The 23,193-nt window shown below is 46.1% G+C and overlaps 1 protein-coding gene across 1 annotated transcript; it reads left to right on the plus strand.

Moving 5' to 3' along the window:
• The first annotated feature begins 3,801 nt into the window (after window positions 1-3,801).
• On the plus strand, window positions 3,802-11,459 carry LOC141042680 (uncharacterized). Its single transcript, XM_073511557.1, has 2 exons — window positions 3,802-4,246; window positions 11,275-11,459. Exons 1-2 carry the CDS (start codon window positions 3,802-3,804, stop codon window positions 11,457-11,459), a joined length of 630 nt encoding a protein of 209 aa, XP_073367658.1.
• The last annotated feature ends 11,734 nt before the right edge of the window (window positions 11,460-23,193 follow it).

The raw sequence follows: 23,193 nt of genomic DNA on the forward strand, positions 1-23,193 counted from the left end.
GCATCGTACATGTGCCTCTAGCTGTGCTTCTCGCTGTATAAGTGCGTTTCGCAGCTGCATGCCCACACCCCTCGTTTCTTCTTGTTGTTTCCGCCCATCTCGTACTTGCAACTATTTCAGACATGACCGTGCCTGTTCCGTCGTCACATTCATGCCTCTCACAGTTAATTGAAAAATATTCCGGAAAACAGTAACGGACGCCTATTGTCAATCCTCACGTCACGTACATTCGATGTTCATTCCTTCATCACAGAAGTAATTGCCGTGCCTCTGCCACAGAACATATAAGTGTAAAACGATTCTTCCTACACTTGTAAAATCCAGAATGCCTCACGTAGTTGAGTGCACGGCTATTTGTTCGTGCCCGTGCCTCACATAGCACCATAGCACGAATTGACATCCGTGCAATCACGTAACTTCATCTCCGTGCCTCACGTAGCATAGTATCTGTGCCTCTAGTTGCGCCTCTTGTTGTATAAGTGCTTCTTGCAGCTGCATGTCCACGCCTCTCGTTGCTTCTCGTTCTTTCTGTCCATCTTGTGGCGTCAGTTGCAACACAGACACACAACAGTGCCTCTGATAAAACACAACACTTACACAACGAGAGTGCAAAAAGTTAACATTTGACAGCAAACTGAATGTATTACTGAAAACAATTGCCACGACTAGTGAATGTACCACGCCCGTGTGTCTGAGATTTAAACCAGCCACTTCAAGCATGCTTCTCTTGGTCAGAGACTTGTGCCTCTACATACTGCCCCTGCATGCCTCACGAGATAAATTGTAAAATTTAACATTTGACAGCAAACTATGCAAGACAACGATCATCTCCCCGACTTGCTGGAGATACGACGGTTGTTAAAAACATTACTGCTGATTTTATTTTTATTTTTTATAAAGAAAAACCACGATCAAAAACCCAGGATGTGCACAACTGCACCGTCAGGGAGACGAAACCACGATCCAGAACCCACGTGTGCACAACCGCATCGACAGTGAGATCGTGCACTCCTTTGCCGCTTCCCCGCCCTAAAATTTAGACTTCCGCTGCGGACTTGTCTCCCACAAACAACAGAATTCGCCATTGCGCTCCCACTCACTGTTCCCCACGAAATACCAGGTTGCAGGAGGACGAACTGCTCCAGGCCATGGGATTCACCAGGGAATTCATGGAGGTGCAGGCCCATGGCAACACCAAGTTGCACGTGATCCACACCAACGACTTGCACAAGGCGGCCACCACCATCGAGCAGTACGAGCGACACCTTGAATTCGAGCGCCACAAGATCGTCGGAGTTGATGTGGAGTACACCAACGACGTTGGCGAAGATCAGAAACCAGCCCTCGTCCAGCTCTCCGTCGGCAAGGATCATCCGGTGCTGCTCTTTCAACTGAGCGCCGCCGACAAGAACTGCACCAGGTTGGACAACTTCCTCGCCGACCCCAGGTACATGTTTGCTGGCTTCTCCATCGACGGCGACATAGAGATGCTCGGCCGCGTCGGACTGGAGATCGCCCACTTCGTCGACATCCAGAAGGAATGGAGGGTGCCTACAGCTACCAAGCCTCTGGACTCCCTTGGCGATGTCTCATGCATCATTGTCCACGACTACTACAACGACATGAAGAAGAAGGTCACCAATGCAGAACACAAGCGCTGGACGTGCATGCCCCTGTCCATGAGGCACATCGAGTACGTGGCAAAAGATGCTTACGCTGCGTACGAGATATGAAGCCGCCTCACCACCATCCAGGAAGGGCTCCGCCTTGCAAAACTCGAGAAGGAGCAGTCCAGGAAGCGCGCAAGGTCCTGGGGCGACTACGACTACTGAAGCAGGTGGTCCCGGACAAGAAAAGTATCTAGAAGATTGCTCATGCCATTCTAGATTTCTCGTTAGATTTGCTTTCTCTCAAGACTGCCATTTGCTTGTTCTAAATTTAGATTTACTTGTGTCGCAGTTAACCTTGTAGTTTGCTTCCAGTTTACATATCTTCTAAACAAGTTTATTTCCAGTGCAATGTTGGAGTTTTCTATTATTAGAATATATTGGCGTGAAACTAAAAAATATAAACACAGTACGGATAGTATACGATCAGCGTAACGCACATGCACTAGTACCTTTGTGGATGCAGCGTCGAAATGCAGGGACAACAATTACAAAATGCTCCTAAAAGCAGTGCACAATGTTCTAACAAACCATTGCACACACAATATTAAAAATCGTTCGTACGCAACACTTTAGAAAAACATTTTGAATACAGAGGTAGTTAGGTGTTTATTCTCCTTGGAAAACATTGCTTACGCCCGTGACCCTCAGAGAAGAACACTATAGAGGCACGGTTGTCCGTCAATAACACCAATTACTTATAACACCCACGGAGGCACTTCTGTGCCTCCACTCCTATGGGGACCGTGCGTAAATTGACTTCACGTCTGTTAATGAGGCAGAATGCCTCCGAAGACACATGGAACTCATAGGCCATGGCCCCCGCAATGAAAACGTGTCAATGAAAGCTTCTTGAAAACAGAGGCACATCTTCACGTGCTTGCATCACGATCCTTCGCGTCCGTACCTCCCTTAGAATCACGTCCGTGCCTTACGGCCAGCTTCCGACGTATCGGGTCTATGAAGATTTGCTTCGTTCTTAATATGGGACATGACTATCGCAGAGGCACTCCATCCTACACCTCCGTGCCTCGACAAGTACGATGACCGTGCTTGTAACTGTGAAGCGTATAGGAAACCTTAGGGACGAGCTTGCAACTATTTCAGACATGACCGTGCCTGTTCCGTCGACACATTCATGCCTCTCACATTTAATTGAAAAACATTCCGAAAAAACAGTAATGGACGCCTATTGTCAATCCTCACGTCACGTACATTCGACGTACATTCCTTCGTCACACAAGTAATAGCCGTGCCTCTGCCATAGAACATATAAGTGAGAAACAATTCTTCCTACACTTGTAAAACCCGGAATGCCCTGGATAAATGTCGAATCCCACCTTGCGGTAAAACCACGGAGGCCGGTGCTTCTCAGAAACACATCTGGGGCTCTTTGCGCATGTAGTTGAGTGCACGACTATTTGTTCGTGCCCGTGCCTCATGTAGCACCATAGCACGAATTGACGTCCGTGCAATCACGTAGCTTCATCTCCGTGCCTCACGTAGCATCGTATATGTGCCTCTTGTTGCGCCTCTCGTTGTATGAGTGCTTCTTGCAGCTGCATGTCCACGCCTCTCGTTGCTTCTCGTTCTTTCTGTCCATCTGGCAGCGTCAGTTGCAACACGGACACACAACAGTGCCTCTGAAAAAACACAACACTGCTCCTCCCAGCGAATGTATCAAGAAAACAATTGCCACTCCCAATGAATGTACTACTCCCGTGTGTCTGAGAGTTAAACCAGCCAATTCAAGCATGCTTCTCTTGGTCAGAGACTTGTGCCTCTACATACTGCCCCTACATGCCTCACTAGATAAATTGTAAAAGTTAACATTTGACAGCAAACTATGCAAGACAATGATCATCTCCACGACTTGCTGGAGATACAACGGTTGTTAAAAACATAACTGCTGATTTTATTTTTATTTTTTATAAAGAAAAACCACGATCCAAAACCCACGATGTGCACAACCGCATCGACAGTGAGATCGTGCACTCCTTTGCCGCTTCCCCGCCCTTAAATTTCGACTTCCGCCGCGGCCTTCTCACACACAAACAACAGAAATCGCCATTGCGCTCCGACTCATCGTTCCCCAGGAAATACCAGGTTGTAGGAGGACCAACTGCTCCAGGCCATGGGATTCACTAGGGAATTCAAGGAGGTGCAGGTCCACGGCAACACCAAGTTGCAGGTGATCCACACCAACGACTTGCACAAGGCTGCGACTACCATTGAGCAGTACGAGCGACACCTCCAGTTCGAGCGCCACAAGATCGTCGGAGTTGATGTGAAGTACACCAACGACCATGGCGAAGATCAGAAACCCTCCCTCGTCCAGCTCTCCGTTGGCAAGGATCATCCTGTGCTGCTCTTCCAACTGAGCGCGTCCGACAAGAACTGCACCAAGTTCGACAACTTCCTCGCCGACCCCAGGTACACGTTTGTTGGCTTCTCCATCGACGGCGACATAGAGATGCTCGGCCACGTCGGATTGGAGATCGCCCACTTCTTCGACATCCAGAAAGAATGGAGGGTGCCTACAGCTACCAAGCCTCTGGACTCCCTTGGGGACACCTCAGGCATCCTTGTCCACGACGTAGAGCTCACTGATACGTCTCCAACGTATCTATAATTTTTGATTTTTCCATGCTATTATATTACCTGTTTTGGATGTTTATGGGCTTTACTTTACACATTTATATCATTTTTGGGACTAACCTACTAACTGGAGGCCCAGCCCGTATTGCTGTTTTTTGCCTATTTCAGTATTTCGAAGAAAAGGAATATCAAACGGAGTCCAAACGGAATGAAACCTTCGGGAGCGTGATTTTTGGAACGAACATGATTCAGAGGACTTGGAGTGCACGTCACGAAGCAATCGAGGAGGCCACGAGGGTGGAGGGGGCGCCCCCTTGTCTCGTGGGCCCCTCGGGCGTCCACCCACCTACTTCTTCCTCCTATATATACCCACGTACCCCGAAAACATCAGAGGCGACCACGAAAAACTAATTCCACCACCATAACCTTCTGTATCCGCGAGATCCCATCATGGAGCCTTCGTCGGCGCTCCGCCGGAGGGGGAATCGACCACGGAGGGCTTCTACATCAACACCATAGCCCCTCCGATGAGTTGTGAGTAGTTTACCACAGACCTTCAGGTCCATAGTTATTAGCTAGATGGCTTCTTCTCTCTCTTTGAATCTCAATACAAAGTTCTCCTCGATCTTCTTGGAGATCTATTCGATGTAACTCTTTTTGCGGTGTGTTTGTCGAGATCCGATGAATTGTGGGTTTATAATCTAGTTTATCTATGAGAAATATTTGAATCTCCTCTGAATTCTTTTATGTGTGATTAAGTTATCTTTGCAAGTCTCTTCGAATTATCAGTTTGGTTTGGCCTACTAGATTGATCTTTCTTGCAATGGGAGAAGTGCTTAGCTTTGGGTTCAATCTTGCGGTGTCCTTTCCCAGTGACAGCACGGGCAGCAAGGCACGTATTGTATTGTTGCCATCGAGGATAAAAAGATGGGGTTTATATCATATTGCATGAGTTTATCCCTCTGCATCATGTCATCTTTCTTAATGCGTTACTCTGTTCTTTATGAACTTAATACTCTAGATGCATGCTGGATAGCGGTCGTTGTGTGGAGTAATAGTAGTAGATGCAGGCAGGAGTCGGTCTACTTGTCACGGACGTGATGCCTATATACATGATCATGCCTAGATAATCTCATAATTATTCGCTTTTCTATCAATTGCTCGACAGCAATTTGTTCACCCACCGTAATACTTATGCTATCTTGAGAGAAGCCACTAGTGAAACCTATGGCCCCCGGGTCTATCTTTTATCATATAAGTTTGCTATTTACTTTTATTCGCATCTTTACTTTTCCAATCTATATTATAAAATACCAAACATATATTTATCTTATCATATTATCTCTATCAGATCTCACTTTCGCAAGTGGCCGTGAAGGGATTGACAACCCCTTCATTGCGTTGGTTGCGAGTTCTTTGTTTGTTTGTGTAGGTGCGTGGGACTTTTGAGGAGCCTCCTACTGGATTGATACCTTGGTTCTCAAAAAATGAGGGAAATACTTACGCTACTGTGCTGCATCACCCTTTCCTCTTCAAGGAAAACCAACGCAAGCTCAAGACGTAGCAAGAAGGATTTATGGCGCCATTGCCGAGGAGGTCTTCGCTCAAGTCAAGACATACCAAGTTCCCATCACAAACTCATCTCCCTCGCATTTACATTATTTGCCATTTGCCTCTCGTTTTCCTCTCCCCCACTTCACCCTTGCCGTTTTATTCGCCCTCTCTTTCCCAATCTCGTCTCTCTTTCGCTTGCCTTCTTCTTCCTCCTCACTTTTATTCACCGTTATGTCTGAAATTTGGGAGACTATCATCGATATGGACAACCATGATAACATGGAAAATTCTGATGCTCTTGCTGAAGAACCCCTTATCTTGCATACTAAAAAGTTTCGAATCGGTAGTGGTAATATTATTGGAAAAGGGGTTATTCAAGATTTTTTTACTTATGCCGGTGCTTTACCTTCCATGGGTGGTTCTATTCTTCATAGAACTAGTAGCCTTGCGGATGCTATCGCTATGCTTGTAGTTGAGCTTGAAAGACAATTTATGCATATGCATCCTTGCATACAAAGAATTTTCCTAGAATTTTCTAATATTGAGCATTCTTCTGTTAAGCGCGCCGCTACTATCTTTTTGGCTCATGAGTTTAGATTTATAATAAAAAGAGGCCAAAGAAATCTTTGCGCACTATAGGGTGGACACCGGCCGTCCTCCCATAGAAGCGATCCTCTTTGATCAATAGGAAATTAGGCGTTTCCAATCTTTGGACTATGTTGCTTTTAATGAAAACCTTAGAAAAAAGGTTCCTACCAATGTTCTAGTTGATAGAATTTCCGAACTTAATAATGATTTTTCTATTCGAAATAATGAGTTAGGATACTCTCTTGAGTATAGGCTTACGAAGTTCTGTCAAAAGAATGCTTATAATGATGGATTGGTTGTGCAATATGAAGGGCCGAAGGAGGAACCTATACCTCCCGAGATTGATCTTGGGGACTTTTGTCCCATTAAATTTAGCCCTTTTGATTACTTTTGCTTGCCTCAAAGAAAACTTGCTGCTGAACGTAGAGAATATGAGATGAGTTTTCGTGATCTATCTTATTACTATGGCACTACTTAGATCTATCCTTGTTTTTATGCCTAGCTAGGGGCGTTAAACGATAGCGCTATTTGGGAGGCAACCCAATTTTCTTTGTGTTTTTTGTTTTTGTTTCTGTTTAGTAATAAATTTATCATCTAAATTCTGTTTAGATGTGTTTTGATGTTTTAATTAGTGTTTGTGCCAAGTAGAACCTATAGGATTTTCTTGGATGACAAATTTTTGATCTTGCTGAAAATTCCAGAAACTTTCTGTTCACAAAAACAATTCTTTAAAATCACCAGAACGTGATAAAATATTGATTCCAATTGCAGTAGATCAATAAACAAATTATCTAGGTCGTTATATTTTGGTAGAATGTTTTGAGTTCCAGAAGTTTGCGTTAGTTACAGATTACTACAGACTATTCTGTTTTTGACAGATTCTGTTTTCCGTGTGTTGTTTGCTTATTTTGATGCATCTATGACTAGTAAATTAGTTTATAAACCATAGAGAAGTTGGAATACAGTAGGTTTAACACCAATATAAATAAATAATGAGTTCATTACAGTACCTTGAAGTGGTGTTTTGCTTTCTTTCGCTAACGAAGCTTACGAGATTTCTGTCGAGTTTTGTGTTGTGAAGTTTTCAAGATTTGGGTAAAGATTTGATGGACTATGGAATAAGGAGTGGCAAGAGCCTAAGCTTGGGGATGCCCATGGCACCCCAAGATATTCAAGAATAGCCAAAAGCCTAATCTTGGGGATGCCCCGGGAAGGCATCCCCTCTTTAGTCTTTGTTTATCGGTGACTTTACTTGGAGCTATATTTTTATTCACCACATGATATGTGTTTTGCTTGGAGCGTCTTGTATGATATTAGTATTTGCTTTTTAGTTTGACACAATCATCCTTGCTGTACACACCTTTTGGGAGAAACTCACATGGATAGAATTTATTAGAATACTCTACGAGCTTCACTTATATCTTTTGAGTTAAATAGTTTTTGCTCTAGTGCTTCACTTATATTTCTTTGAGCACGGTGGTGGCTTAATCTTATAGAAATTGTTGATCTCTCATGCTTCACTTATATTATTTTGAGAGTCTTTTAGAACAGCATGGTATTTTCTATGGTTAAATAAAATTGGTCCTAGAATGATGGGCATCCAAGTTGGGTATAATAAAAACTATCATAGGAAGTGAATTGGATGCTATGATCAATTTGATACTTGATAATTGTTTTGAGATATGGAGGTAGTGATATTAAAGTCATGCTAGTTGGGTGATTATGAATTTAAAGAATTCTTGTGTTCAAGTTAGCAAGTCCCGTAGCATGCACGTATGGTAAAAGTTGTGTAACAAATTTGAAACATGAGGTGTTCTTAGATTGTGCATCCTTATGAGTGGCGGTCGGGGACGAGCGATGGTATTTTCCTACCAATCTATCCCCCTAGGAGCATGCGCGTAGTTCTTAGGTTTTTGATGACTTGTAGATTTTTGCAATAAGTATATGAGTTCTTTATGACTAATGTTGAGTCCATGGATTATACGCACTCTTACCCTTCCACCATTGCTAGCCTCTTCGGTACCGTGCATTGCCCTTTCTCACCTTGAGAGTTGGTGCAAAATTCACCGGTGCATCCAAACCCCGTGATACGATACGCTCTATCACACATAAACCTCCTTATATCTTCCTCAAAACAGCCACCATACCTACCTATTATGGCATTTCCATAGCCATTCCGAGATATATTGCCATGCAACTTTCCACCGTTCCGTTTATCATCATGACACGCATCATCATTGTCATATTGCCTTGCATGATCATGTAGTTGACATCGTATTTGTGGCAAAGCCACCATGCATAATTTTTTATACATGTCACTCTTGATTCATTGCCCATCCTGGTACACCGCCGGAGGCATTCATATAGAGTCATATCTTGTTCTAGTTTTGTGTTGTAATCCATAAAGTTGTAAATAGAAGTGTGATGATCATCATTATAAGAGCATTGTCCCAAAAAAAGAGAGAGAAAGGCCAAATAAAAAAAAGAGGCCAAAAAAGGGGGACAATGTTACTATCCTTTCCACACTTGTGCTTCAAAGTAGCACCATGTTCTTCGTATAGAGAGTCACATATGTTATTACTTTCATATACTAGTGGGAATTTTTCATTATAGAACTTGGCTTGTATATTCCTATGATGGGCTTCCTCAAATGCCCTAGGTCTTCGTGAGCAAGCAAGTTGGATGCACACCCACTTAGTTTCTTTTGTTGAGCTTTCATACATTTTTAGCTCAAGTGCATCCGTTGAATGGCAATCCCTACTCCTCATGTTGACATCAATTGATGGGCATCTCCATAGCCCGTTGATTATCCTCGTCAATATGACACTTTCTCTCTTTTTTGTCTTCTCCGCACAATCCCCATCATTATATTCTATTCCACCCATAGTGCTATGTCCATGGCTCACGCTTATGTATTGTGTGAAGGTTGAAAAGTTTGAGATTATTTAAGTACGAAACAATTGCTTGGCTTGTCATCGGGGGTGTACAAGATGGGAGCATTTTGTGTGATGAAAATGAAGCATGACCTAACTATATGATTTTGTAGGGATGAACTTTCTTTAGCCATGCTATTTTGAGAAGACATGATTACTTTGATTAGTATGCTTGAAGTATTACTATTTTTTATGTCAATATGAACTTTTATTGAATCATTTGGATCTGAACATTCATGCCACAATAAAGAAAATTACATTGAGAATTATGCTAGCTAGCATTCCACATCAAAAATTCTTTTTTTATCATTTACCTACTCAAGGACGAGCAGGAATTAAGCTTGCGGATGCTTGATACGTCTCCAACGTATCTATAATTTTTGATTATTCCATGCTATTATATTACCTGTTTTGGATGTTTATGGGCTTTACTTTACACATTTATATCATTTTTGGGACTAACCTACTAACCGGAGGCCCAGCCCGTATTGCTGTTTTTTTGCCTATTTCAGTATTTCGAAGAAAAGGAATATCAAACGGAGTCCAAACGGAATGAAAACTTCGGGAGCGTGATTTTTGGAACGAACGTGATCCAGAGGACTTGGAGTTCACGTCAAGAAGCAATCGAGGAGGCCACGAGGGTGGAGGGCGCGCCCTTCCCTGGTGGGGCGCCCCCTTGTCTCGTGGGCCCCTCGGGCATCCACCCACCTACTTCCTCCTCCTATATATACCCACGTACCCCGAAAACATCATAGGCGACCACGAAAAACTATTTCCACCACTATAACCTTCTGTATCCGCGAGATCCCATCTTGGAGCCTTCGTCGGTGCTCCGCCGGAGGGGGAATCGACCATTGAGGGCTTCGACATCAACAACATAGCCCCTCCGATGAGTTGTGAGTAGTTTACCTTCGGGTCCATAGTTGTTAGCTAGATGGCTTCTTCTCTCTCTTTGAATCTCAATACAAAGTTCTCCTCGATCTTCTTGGAGATTTATTCGATGTAACTCTTTTTGCGGTGTGTTTATCGAGATCCGATGAATTGTGGGTTTATGATCAAGTTTATCTATGAGAAATATTTGAATCTCCTCTGAATTCTTTTATGTGTGATTAAGTTATCTTTGCAAGTCTCTTCGAATTATCAGTTTGGTTTGGCCTACTAGATTGATCTTTCTTGCAATGGGAGAAGTGCTTAGCTTTGCGTCCAATCTTGCGGTGTCCTTTCCCAGTGATAGCAGGGGCAGCAAGGCACGTATTGTATTGTTGCCATCGAGGATAAAAAGATGGGGTTTATATCATATTGCATGACTTTTTCCCTCTACATCATGTCATCTTTCTTAATGCGTTACTCTGTTCTTTATGAACTTAATACTCTAGATGCATGCTGGATAGCGGTCGATGTGTGGAGTAATAGTAGTAGATGCAGGCAGGAGTCGGTCTACTTGTCACGGATGTGATGCCTATATACATGATCATGCCTAGATAATCTCATAATTATTCACTTTTCTATCAATTGCTCGACAGTAATTTGTTCACCCACCGTAATACTTATGCTATCTTGAGAGAAGCCACTAGTGAAACCTATGGCCCCCGGGTCTATCTTTTATCATATAAGTTTGCTATTTACTTTTATTCGCATCTTTACTTTTCCAATCTATATTATAAAATACCAAAAATATATTTATCTTGTCATATTATCTCTATCAGATCTCACTTTCGCAAGTGGCCGTGAAGGGATTGACAACCCCTTTATTACGTTGGTTGTGAGTTCTTTGTTTGTTTGTGTAGGTGCGTGGGACTTTTGAGGAGCCTCCTACTGGATTGATACCTTGGTTCTCAAAAACTGAGGGAAATACTTACGCTACTGTGCTGCATCACCCTTTCCTCTTCACGGGAAACCAACGCAAGCTCAAGACGTAGCACTCACCAACGCAGAGCACCAGCGCTGGGCGCGCATGCCCCTGTCCATGAGGCACATCGAGTACGCGGCAAAGGACGCTTACGCTGCGTACGAGATATGGAGCCGCCTCACCATCATCCAGGTAGGGCTTTGCCTAGCAAAACTCGACAAGGAGCAGACCAGGAAGCGCGCTAGGTCCTGTGGCGACTACGACTACTGAAGCGGGTGGGCCTGGCTAACAAAAGTATCTAGAACATTGCTCACGCCATTCTCGATTTCTCATTAGATTTGCTTTCTCTCAACACTGCCGTTTGCTTGTTATAAATTTAGGTTTGCTTGTGTCGCAGTTAACCTTGTAGTTTGCTTGCAGTTTACATGTCTTTTGCACAAGTTTATTTCCAGTGCTCCACATAGGCACTTATGTGCCTATGTGCTTCTGATACCAAGGGGACCGTGCGTAACTTGGCTTCACGTCGTTTTACGCAACATTCTAGACGTCAACCAAAAGATTCACCTTCTATCTGATAAGTTCATTAATGCTACCTAATGCCTTCGAAAACACATGGAGCTCATAGTCCATGCCCCCCGCAATGAAAACGTGTGAGTGAAAGCTTCTTTAAAGCAGAGGCACACCTTCACGTCCTTGCGTCATGATCCTTTTGCGTCTGTACCTCCCTTAGAATCACATCCGTGCCTCCAGTTTGTTACGTGCGTGCCTCTACGTCCGGTAAAACCGTACCTCTGTCGTGCGTAACATGTTAAGAAAGTTGCTGACAACAAAAACATCAGCAAACCGAGCATTACATCCACCCCACTGGCACTAAACATGACGTCATCGAAAACGCAGAGGTCAGCTTCCGACGTATCGGGTCTTAAGATTTGCTTCCTTCTTAATATGGGACGTGACTATCGCAGAGGCAAAGGCTCCATCCTTCACCTCCGTGCCTCGACAAGAACGACGATCGTGCTTGTAACAGTGAAGTGTATAGATGATACATTAAGGAGACATTATGGACCACCTTGCACCTATTTCATACGTGACCGTGCCCGTTCCGTTGGCACATTCATGCCTCTCACAAAAGTAATAGCGTGCCTCTGCCACACAACATATAAATGAAAAACAATTCTTTCTACACTTATAAAACCCGGAATGTCCTGGATAAATGTCGAATCCCATCTTGCGACCCAAATATGGTACTGGAAACTGCAATTTGTAATAAAACATACACCTACCATGAATTGGCTCAACCTTGTACTAACCAGTACAATGTGAATTGTACTGCCTGGTACAAAGTTACAGAAAAGTTGACCCATTTATTTTGGGACGGGGTAGTACTACTACTTAAGAACAAAACACGATTGCTTGACATGGAAACGAAACTATCTCCATTCTGACATCGACGATTGCTTGACATTGTTCAACCTTTACAGCATACAAAATATGGAAAGCATAAAAACCATGGAAAAGCAAACATCTACCAACAAAACTACACTACTCCCCATCGTCGGAGATGTCCACTATCTCCATTCTGACATCGACGTCGTTGGCCTCCGCCTCCTGCTCCGCATCCAGCTCGTCGAAGAGCACATCGGTGTTCGCATTTTCTTCCCAGAGGAAGCGCCGGTTGGACTCCACATACGCCTAATCTTGGATGGACTCCAGGATAGCGGTCTGCTCCGCTATCAAGGCCGACTCACCGAGATAGAACTCCGCCTCTTCTTCCTCGTCACCCCACTCCTCGTCGTCCTCGTCTTCCTCGTCACCAGCCTCCTCGTCGTCCTCGTCATCCTCGTCATAACCGTCCTCGTCGTCCTCGTCATCCTCGTCCACGCCTTCCTCGTCGTCCTCGTCATCCTCGTCCACGCCTTCCTCGTCGTCCTCGTCATCCTCGACACCCCCACCTCTTCCTCCATCACATCTCCCCCCATTGGATCACCCACCTCCTCTTCCTCCATGACATCTCCCCCCACTGGATCAATTCCCTGCATGAGCTCCAACGCATCCCCCTCCACTTCCTCCACCTCCCCAATCTCCTCCGGCCCCGGCGAGTCTGGAGACATGCCCGCTGCGACCCGAGCGGCGCGCCTCGAACGGATGTCCTCCTGCAACTGAAAGCGGCGCTCGGGAGTAAGCATCGCGTAAGTAGTTATCTTGTGCTGAACCATGGTGGGGAACGTCACAAACGAAAAGAGGAAGATGGATGATTTCCTAGGATTGCCGGCGAAAGAGGGAGAAGCAGGATGATGTCTAGTGGTGGCGGACGCCGCTCGGCTTAAATAACTGCTCCTTGACCTCGGGTGAAGAGCCGGAACGGTGACACGCGGCGTTCACTTCGCCGACGGATGAGACGTCCGTTGGTCCTTTCGGATTCCACAACGTCGACACGTGGCGTTCACTCTATTAAATACCTCCACCTCCTCCAGAGTGGCGTCACCGGAGGAAACGCCCGTCGGACCCTTGGGTTGCCGGAGCGGCGTCCACCTGGCGTTCACCCAACGCCCATCGAATGGTGGGGTTTCTGCAAGCAACACACGAATGTGACACTGTGTAACGCATAACCGTGCCTCTCCTGGCTTCATAGTTGTGCTTTTCAGTGCGAACGATTCAACAGAATCATTTGGAACACCAAGACAAACTAACGTCACTCTACACAATGCCACGCCGTGCCTTCCTGGGACCCACTCCGCTTTGTTTCAACAATAAACTCACGAAACGTGACTCTCCGACAGACCCAACCATGCCATCATGGCATTCATGTCAGTGCCTGTTCTTCTGAATGAATCAACGGAATCATTTCGAACAGAAATACAGGCGAACGTGACTCTATATAAAACAACGCCATCTGGAACACCAAGACAAACTAACGTCACTCTACACAATACCACGCCGTGCCTTCCTGGGACCCAGGACCGTGCGAAGGATATACCACACCAGCGTCTCTCGAATAGGCCATTCCGTGCCTCACAGAGTAAACAGTGGGTGTTCACATCTGAACCAATTCCGTTCGGTCTCCCCAATTAAAGAAAGAACCTGACGGTGCCTTTGTGCGCTGAACGCCCGTGCCTCTCCGTCTGATCGAGTCGACGGGATCATTCGGAACTCAAACACACGGGAATGTGACTATATTATATGGGAGCATGCCTTTTAACGCTTCACGCCCGTGCCTGTGTCCATTAACACTGCCACGAACGTCCACGCCATCGTCAGTGCACAAGTCATCGTCCGCGGCTATATTCACTTCCCGCACGTGCTTCTAATAAAAGAAGCGTGACGTAACTCAGTACAGAACCGTGGCTTTTATAAACAAGGAACTTACGCTTTTAAACAACTCGACTCTCGAATCGGCCACTCACAAAGTAAACAGCTAGCGTTAACATCTAAACCCATGCTGCTTTCTTTCCATGATAAACGTACGAACGTGACTATGGGAAAGACGAAACCATGCCCCCATGCGATTCACATGCGTGCCTATTTTTCTCAACGAGTCAACAGAATCATTTCGAACACAAATACAGGCGAACCTGACTCTATATAAAACCACACCATGAATCTGTGGTATGCAAGCCAGTGTCTGTGACCCGAAACACTGCAACACAGAAAAGCCACGAACGTAGACGCCTTGATCAGTACACAAGTCATTACAATACTAGGTTCACAACCGTGGATGCAGACACTTCATGTCCCGTGCATCATAAGTAATGGCGCCTAATTACAATGATACTTGAAACCAAAATACATTTTGTTAACAAGGTAGCTGACGGCAAAATTTCACAAGACAAGGTAAGAAACTCCACTCCACTGCTTAACAACACCAGACGCACACAACAGCCAGTGACGCTGCTGTATACCTAGTCCCCACCGACCTTGTTGCTGGTTTTCTCCCGGCGCAGCTCATCAATCTCCTTCTTCAGTGTTTTCACAGCTGCGGCCGATTCCTGCGCCGACCGGATGTGCTCTTCAAGGAGATTTCTCGTCTCAACCGTAATTTCTACGATCCTGGCATTCGCCTTCTCCAAATCTTCCATTGTTTCCTGGCAAAGCTTCCTCCACGCGTAGGTGATCTCCAGCAGCTGCTCGGACGTTTTGTCAGCCTTTGGAATTGAAACCAAAGCATTCATTTCATCGACCAGGTTATTGAGAGTAACTAACAAGGACCTCACAGCACTTGCCCTCGCCGCCCCGCTCACCATTCCCTTCTCTCTCGAGCCACAGCTGCTCCCCAATTCTACAGCAGGGGACTTCTGTTCAAGACCATGACGCAGACTAACCCTACCTCCAATTGACTGTAAATCAGTATCAGCAAGACACACCCGCATCAAATTAGGAGTCAGCTGACCACAATAAATCATGTTTCACAAACTAAATGAAAGCAGCGAATGAAGGAGAAGCAGAAACAGGGTGAACTTACATACGAGGAACCCTCGCGAGCCGGGATCTCCTCCGGCGACAGGGCACGGCAGTCCGGAGTAGTCTCCTTCTGCCCAGCCATGGCGGAGATGGTCAGTGAATAGAGATGAGCAAGAGGAATGGAAGGCCTGGCGGCGGACGAAGGGAGGAGTAGAATGTGGCTAAGGTTTTGAGACTCCATCCGTCTGCCTTAAATAGCCGGAGCCTGGCCTCGGGCGACATGCCAGAGCGGCGTCACCGGAGGAAACGACTGTCGGACCATTAGGTTTCTGGAGCGGCGCCACGTGGCGTTCACTCGCGAATACGAAGAGACGCCCGTCGAACCGTTGGGTTTCCGCGATAAACGCACGAATGTGACTGTTGGTAAAGCATAACCATGCCTCTCCGCGCTGCACGGATGTGCCTACCGTTGCGAACGGTTCAACGGAATCATTTGGAACACGAAAACAACATAACGTGACTCTTCACAATACCATGCCGTCACTTCTTGGGACCCAAAACCGTGCAAAGAATACACCACATCAGCTTCTCTCGAACAAGCCATTCCGTGCCTCACCGAGTAAACAGTGAGTGTTCACATCTGAACCCTTTCCGATGGGTTTCCGCAATTAAAGAAACGAACGTGACTGTGGGTAAGACCAAACGGTGCCTTTCCGCTGGGTTTCCATCTGATCGAGTCAATGGAATTATTTGGAACACAAACACAGACGAGCGTGACTCTATATAATACCATACCATGCCCGTGCCTCTCCCATCTAATCGAGTCCACACCTCTATCGAGTAATATACGAAACATCAAGACAGAAGCGTGACTGTGCTTTTGAAAACAAGGAAATAAGCTTTTAAAAACAGCATCTCTCACATAGGCCATTCGATGCCTCACAGATTCAACAGTAAGTGTAGGTGTCTCAACCCATTCCGTTGGGTTAAAAAAACGAACGTGACTGTGCGTAATGCAAAGCTATGCCTCTGTGAGCTCACCGGCCGTGCCTCTCCTTCTGATCGAGTCGACGGAAGCACTCGGAACAGAAACACAGGGGATCGTGACTCATGTCGCTGCCTGGTACAAAACCGCGGCTGGATTCATTTCACCCCCGTGCTTCTAATAAAAGAAGCGCGACGCAACTCAGTACAGAACCATGGCTTTTAAAAACAAGGAACTTACGCTTTTAAACAACTCGACTCTCGAATCGGCCACTCACAAGGTAAACAGCTAGCGTTAACATCTAAACCCATTATGCTTTCTTTCCATGATAAACGTACGAACGTGACTATGCGAAAGACGAAACCATGCCCCCATGGGATTCACCTGCATGCGTGCCTATTTTTCTGAACGAGTAAACAGAATTATTTCGAACACAAATACAGGCGAACGTGACTCTATATAAAACCACACCATGAATTTGTGGGATGCAAGCCCGTGTCCGTGACCCGAAACACTGCAACACACAAAAGCCACGAACGTACACGCCTACATCAGTACGCAAGTCATTACAATACTAGGTTAACAACCGTGGCTGCAGAGACTTCACGAACGGCGCCAAATTACGATGATACTCGAAACCAAAATACATTTTGTTAACAACGTAGCTGACAGAGAAATTTCACAAGACAAGGTAAGAAACTCCACTCCACTGCTTAACAACACCAGACGCACACAACAGCCAGGGACGCTGCTATATATCTAGTCAACACCGACCTTCTTGTGGTTTTCTCCCGGCGCAGTTCATCAATCTCCTCCTTCAGTGCCTTCATATCCTCTTCAAGTCGCTTCAGAGCTGACGTCGATTCCTCCAACGACCGGGTGTGCTCTCCAAGGAGATTACTCCTCACAGCCGTAATTTCTATGATCCTGGCATTGTCCTTATCCAAATCTTCTCTTATTTCCTGGTAGAACTGCTGCCATTCGTAGGTGACCTCCAGCAACTCCTTGTACGTTCTGTCAACCTTTGCAATTGAAACCAAGGTATTCATCCCATTGACCAGCTTAATGAGAGTAGCATCAACTGACTGTAAATCAGTATCAGCAAGACACACCCGCATCAAATTAGGAATCAGCTAACCACAATAATTCATGTTTCACAAACTAAATCAAGGAGGAGAAACAAAGAAAAAACAAATGAAGGAAAACCAGAAACATGGTGAACTTACAGACGAGGAACCCTCGCCGGCCAGGATCTCCTCCCGTGACAGGGCATGGCGGTCCGGAGAAGTCTTCTTCTGCTCAGCCATGGCGGAGATGGTCAAAGGATAGAGAGGAGCAAGAGAAAAGGAAGACCTGGCGGCGGACAAAGGGAGCAGAAGGATGTGGCTAGGGTTTTGAGACTCCGTTCGTCCGCCTTAAATAGCCGGAGCCTGGCCTCGGACGACAAGCCAGAGCGGCGCCACCGGAGGAGACCCCCTTCAGACCATTGGTGTAACACCCCAAAAATTTGACCTTGTTTTATTAATTATAATTTTGCCAGGAAATTAAATTTTTATTTTTCTGGATTTCTCCTTTGATTTCAGAACCCCTCTTCTCTTTAATATTGTGGGTTTTTACCTCTAGTGGAAACTTTTCAAAAGTATTATTGGACTTGTATGCTCCCTAAATAAAACAATGCTTTATCAGCGGATTTATTTGCATAATTATTTTTTCATGAGCTTTATTCTTTTAAAATGATTTTTCATATATCTGGAACCTCTGTTGCACTGCAACCTTTTGATAAATGCATTTAAAATTTTCACCAAAATTTGGGGATGTCATGTGAGGTTTCCACATCACTTTTATGCAAAAATATCTTTTGGTTATTGGAGATTTTGAGCTCTACATCAATTTTTCAAATCTGGTCCAGTAGGTATTTTTGCACTACAACCTATTTAAATATTCTTCTAAAAATTCTTCCAAGTGTTTGGAGATGTCAGCAGATGCTCATAATTCAACTTCATGCAAAAACCCAGTGATGTTCTATGAAATATTTGAGTGAATCAACCTCATTTTCATTCTGGTCCAGTTTGTTGAATTGTACTGCAACCCTATTTTATTTTTGCTCTAGTGCCCATGAGCTTTTTCCTACTTATAGTTATCCCTACCAAACCCTTAAGTCCAGGAGATTGGACCCATTGGAGTATTTTTAGTGCATGCAATGATAGCCTTTAGTTTCTGCCCAAAACTGGTTTTTTCAAAATCTTGCACTAACAAATTTCTGTTTTTGCCAAGCTAACCTTACCACCTTCTTTAGCTCCTAAAGAGACTAGGAACTGGAGATTTTGGCCACCCCAAGAGTTGCCTAGGTGCCCATGGCATTCTGTCGAACACCCTGTGTGCAGGAACAGTTTTGGCATGTTTTCTAGTTTGCATTGTGAGCTTGAGCCCCTGACCCATCCAGCATGTCCACTAACCTCCTAGCTATCCCTAACCCTGGCCTGTTAACTACCAGCATCACCCTAGCTCTCTAGCACGCGCTGGCGTTTTGTCGAACACCTGGTGTGCGTGCTCTGGGCGCGGCCAGAGCGCGCGTTTTGCACGTGCGTGCCCTCGGGTCGCCGCGTCGCACCCTGGCCCTTGCTCGCCTGCAGAGCCACGCCCTGCCCTCGCCCACTCACCAGTACCCTCCAAGCCTCCCTGGCGCCCTACAGCGCCGCCATCAGGGCTCCCTTGGCGGCACGCCGGCGTCGGCAGCGGGATCTGCCGTGGACGGCGCCGCCCAAGCCACCCGCGCGCGCCAGCTGCCCCCTGGGAACAGCCCGAGCCTATCCACAAGCCCGTCGGCAAGCGCTCGTCGCCGCCACGTAGTCCTGCAGCTACAGAACAGCGGTCGCCGGCGATCCTATCCACGGCCGTCGCGGGAGCCAGCCTCGTTGCGCTATAAAAGGAAGCCCCGAGCCCCTCCGAGCACTCAAGCAACCTCAGGCCTTCCCCCTAGCGCTCCCCTAGCCGCGGGTTGACCGGAAGAAGCTTTCTTCCCCGCCTCCGGCTAGTTCGATCACCGCCGCAATCCAGTACAGTACGTCGCAGCCAGGCCCTCCCCTGCCCATCCAACGCCACCAACCGTCTCCCCATAGTCTTGCGGAGCTGCCTAGCGCCTCAGCCTCGACCAAGGACCACCATAGCCCGAAGCCCCCTTTGCTCCCGAACCACCGTCCGCCGCGGAGCTCGCCGCCGGTGACTTCCTCCGTCCCCACTTGCCTAGCGCCCACCGGGAGGACCGCCCTAGACTGGCGGATCCATACCTGCCCTCGGGGCCCCGTGGGGAGCTGCCGTTCGTCGACGGTGATCGCCGGAGTCCCGCCACCGTTCGGGCAGAGAGAGAGGAGGGAGGAAAGACCAGTCAAACCTGACCAGTGGGCCCCCTGGACCCACTGTCAGTGACCCGCGCGCCCGTCCACTCTGGTTAAGTGATAGCGCAAAGTCTCGAGTACGTCTCCTCCACTTCGAAAGCGTATTTTCCCCCGAAACGTTTTCTTTTCTGGTTTTATTTTAAAAACACAACTTTGACTAATCTTTGACTGGCTATATCTTTTAAAATAAAACTCCAAATGAGTTGATTCTTTTTCCTACCTCTCTCAAATTTCATCTAGTTTATTTTAAGATTTATTTCAAAAATATTTGGGACAACTTTTTGTACTGTTTTTGAAATATGTGTTATTTGAATATTTCTCAAAATAGGATTTTGGAGAAAAAGGCAACCTTCAAAAAGTGCACCCCCACATGCATACACTTGAAGGCAAGCATTCTGAACCCTGGCTTAATATTTTTGGATGTTGTTGATACGGTTACAACATCACCTTGACTTGGAGCATACGCTATTTTATGTGATGATAAAATCATACGCATGAGTGCATAATGGAGATTTCTTTGCTGTTATAAATGGATATGCTGATGGTATTCATCCTCGTAAGCTTCTCATGCATGCCGGAAGGAAGTCGGGAAAGTCGCGGTCTTGGGTAGACGCGAGCTTGTCCCTAGTTCCTCGTTGAGACGAGTATGTCCGTTATGGCATGGTGAGGCTTGATAAGTGGTGAGTTTACCTGTTAGCGGAAATATTCTTGTTATGATAATCATGCAGAGAATACTTGAACCTCCTGAGTCGGCCGTAGATCGAGTCTTATTCCAGTAACCCCCATACTTGCTTCGTACTACCACTTGTCCCTGCCATAGGTAGGGTACGGTTCAGTAAGTTGTCAACCCCTTTCTAGCACACACCGTACAGAGAGGCCGTGATGAGGGTCCCATGGCCATGGATTAAAGCCAGTCATCCGGTCAGGGGGCATGGGTGTTTCGGTTGTAGCCGAAGGGGTAGCTCCCCTAGTTTGCGCGCGGTATAAATTTTGTGATCCCATGCTACGTCGAGGTTGTAGCCTCCCCACTTAGAGTTTCGCTTGACAGGTGTCGTGGGTGATTCCAGACACCGGTAAGTTAAGCTAGTGTGTGCAGGTCAGGCGTGTTTTCAATTAAAAGACCGTAGACGGAATTAGTCCCGATGGGCTAAAGAAATCCGTTACCCGTGGGTAAAGAGTACACCCTCTGCAGAGATTATACATCTATTCGAATAGCCGTGTCCATGGTTAAGGACTACAGTCTGGGATGGGTCAAGTGTCGGTCTTAGTGTCGGTCTTCGGAGGAAAAACTGTTAAACCAGAACTTGGATCATGACTTGTGACTTGTGACCATTATGATTACTATTATTATGGACTAGCCATTTACAATATTTGAATTATTGAGTATCCCTGGGACGGTTCTACCTCCTGGATACCCACTGCAACTATTCTATTATAAGCCCTTTATGTGGTGTCGCATAGACGCCCGACTGTGGCATGCCTGCTATTTTCTTTATATTATAAGCCCTTTATGCGGTGTCGCTCAGACGCCCGACTGCGGCATGCTTGTTATTTAATAATCCTTTATAAGCCCTTTATGCGTTGTCGCTCAGACGCCCGACTGCGGCATGCTTGTTATTTAATTATCCTTTATAAGCCCTTTATGCGGTGTCGCTCAGATGCCCGACTGCGGCATGCTTGTTATTTAAATTATTCTTTATAAGCCCTTTATGTGGTGTCGCTCAGACGCCCGACTGCGGCATTGCTAATTTATTTGCACCCCTTTTCGAGGAGTCATTTCAGACACTCGATCACTACATTCTATTTCTATATTGCATATTCATATTTTACCCGCATGCGTGCATCATGGATTTCGTATATTTCGTGACAGACGTTATGATCATAGAATATTTCGGAGCATGTTTTGATATATTATACCCGTGTTCTTGATGTTTGCGAGTACATTCAAACGTACTCACTGGCTTGTCCCTCGCTATTGTCTTGGCCAGACTTCTTGCGTGGAGAAGAGCGTTATGACGACAGCCCCGGAACCTGCGCAGTGTTGACAGCAGCCTCGCGAAGATAGGAGTTATCCTGGTCAGCTGTTCTTGTGGGAAATGGAGTCCCATAGACGCAGATGAACCGCAAACCGCTTCCGCCATCAACCACTAGAAACCAAGTGTTGTACTCATAGGCCACAATGGTCTTGTACTTCATATTTTGTACTTTGCTTGTAATTCTTCTATCAAGTTGGTGCCTCATCAACTAACAGTAATCCTGGGACTGGTGAGCACAAGGGCCATTTTCTGGAGAATTAATATCCCAAAAACCCGGTCCTGACAATTGGGTTTTCGGAGCGGCGCCACATGGCGTTCAAACCCGAATACGAGGAGACACCAGTCGATCCGTTGGGTTTCCGCAATAAACGAACGAATGTGACTCTGCACCATGGCTCTCTGGGCTGCACGGTTGTGCCTGCCCTTGCAAATAATAACGTGACTCTTCACAATACAACGCCGTCGCTTCCTGGAACCGACGACCGTGCAAAGATTATACCACAGCAGCGTCTCTCGAACAAGCCATTCCGTGCCTCACCGAGTAAATAGTGAGTGTTCATATCTGACCCCTTTCCGCTGGGTTTTCGCAATTCAAGAAACGAACGTGACTGTGGGTAATGCCAAACTGTGCCTTTGTGGGATTGACGCCCGTGCCTCTCCATCTGATTGAGTCGACATAATTATTCGGAACACAAACACAGACGAGCGTGACTCTATATAATACCACACCATGCCCGTACCTCTCCATCTGATCGAGTCCACGCCTTTATCGAGTAATATACGTAACATCAAGAAAGAAGCGTTTCTCACATAGGCCATTCGGTGCGTCACAGAGTCAACATTGAGTGTTCGCATCTCAACCCATTCCGCTGGGTTACCCCAATTAAAGAAACGAACGTAACTGCGCGTAATGCAAAGCTATGCCTTTGCGGGCTCACCGGCAGTGCCTCTCCTTCTGTTTGAGTCCACGGAAGCATTCAGAACAGAAACTAGGCGAGTGTGACTCTATATAAAACCGGACCATGCCTTTGTGAGTTTCACACCCGTGCCTATCGCCCGAAACATACACTCCGTCATGAGTATGCAAGTCATGGCGCCACTTAACACAGAACCGTGATTCTCTGTAATTCCTCACCATGCCTTTGTGGGCTTCACGTCCGTGCCTCTGACCCGAAATATTGCAACACAGA

This window comes from Aegilops tauschii, chromosome 3 (genome assembly GCF_002575655.3).
Source record: "Aegilops tauschii subsp. strangulata cultivar AL8/78 chromosome 3, Aet v6.0, whole genome shotgun sequence".
Lineage (NCBI taxonomy): Eukaryota > Viridiplantae > Streptophyta > Magnoliopsida > Poales > Poaceae > Aegilops > Aegilops tauschii.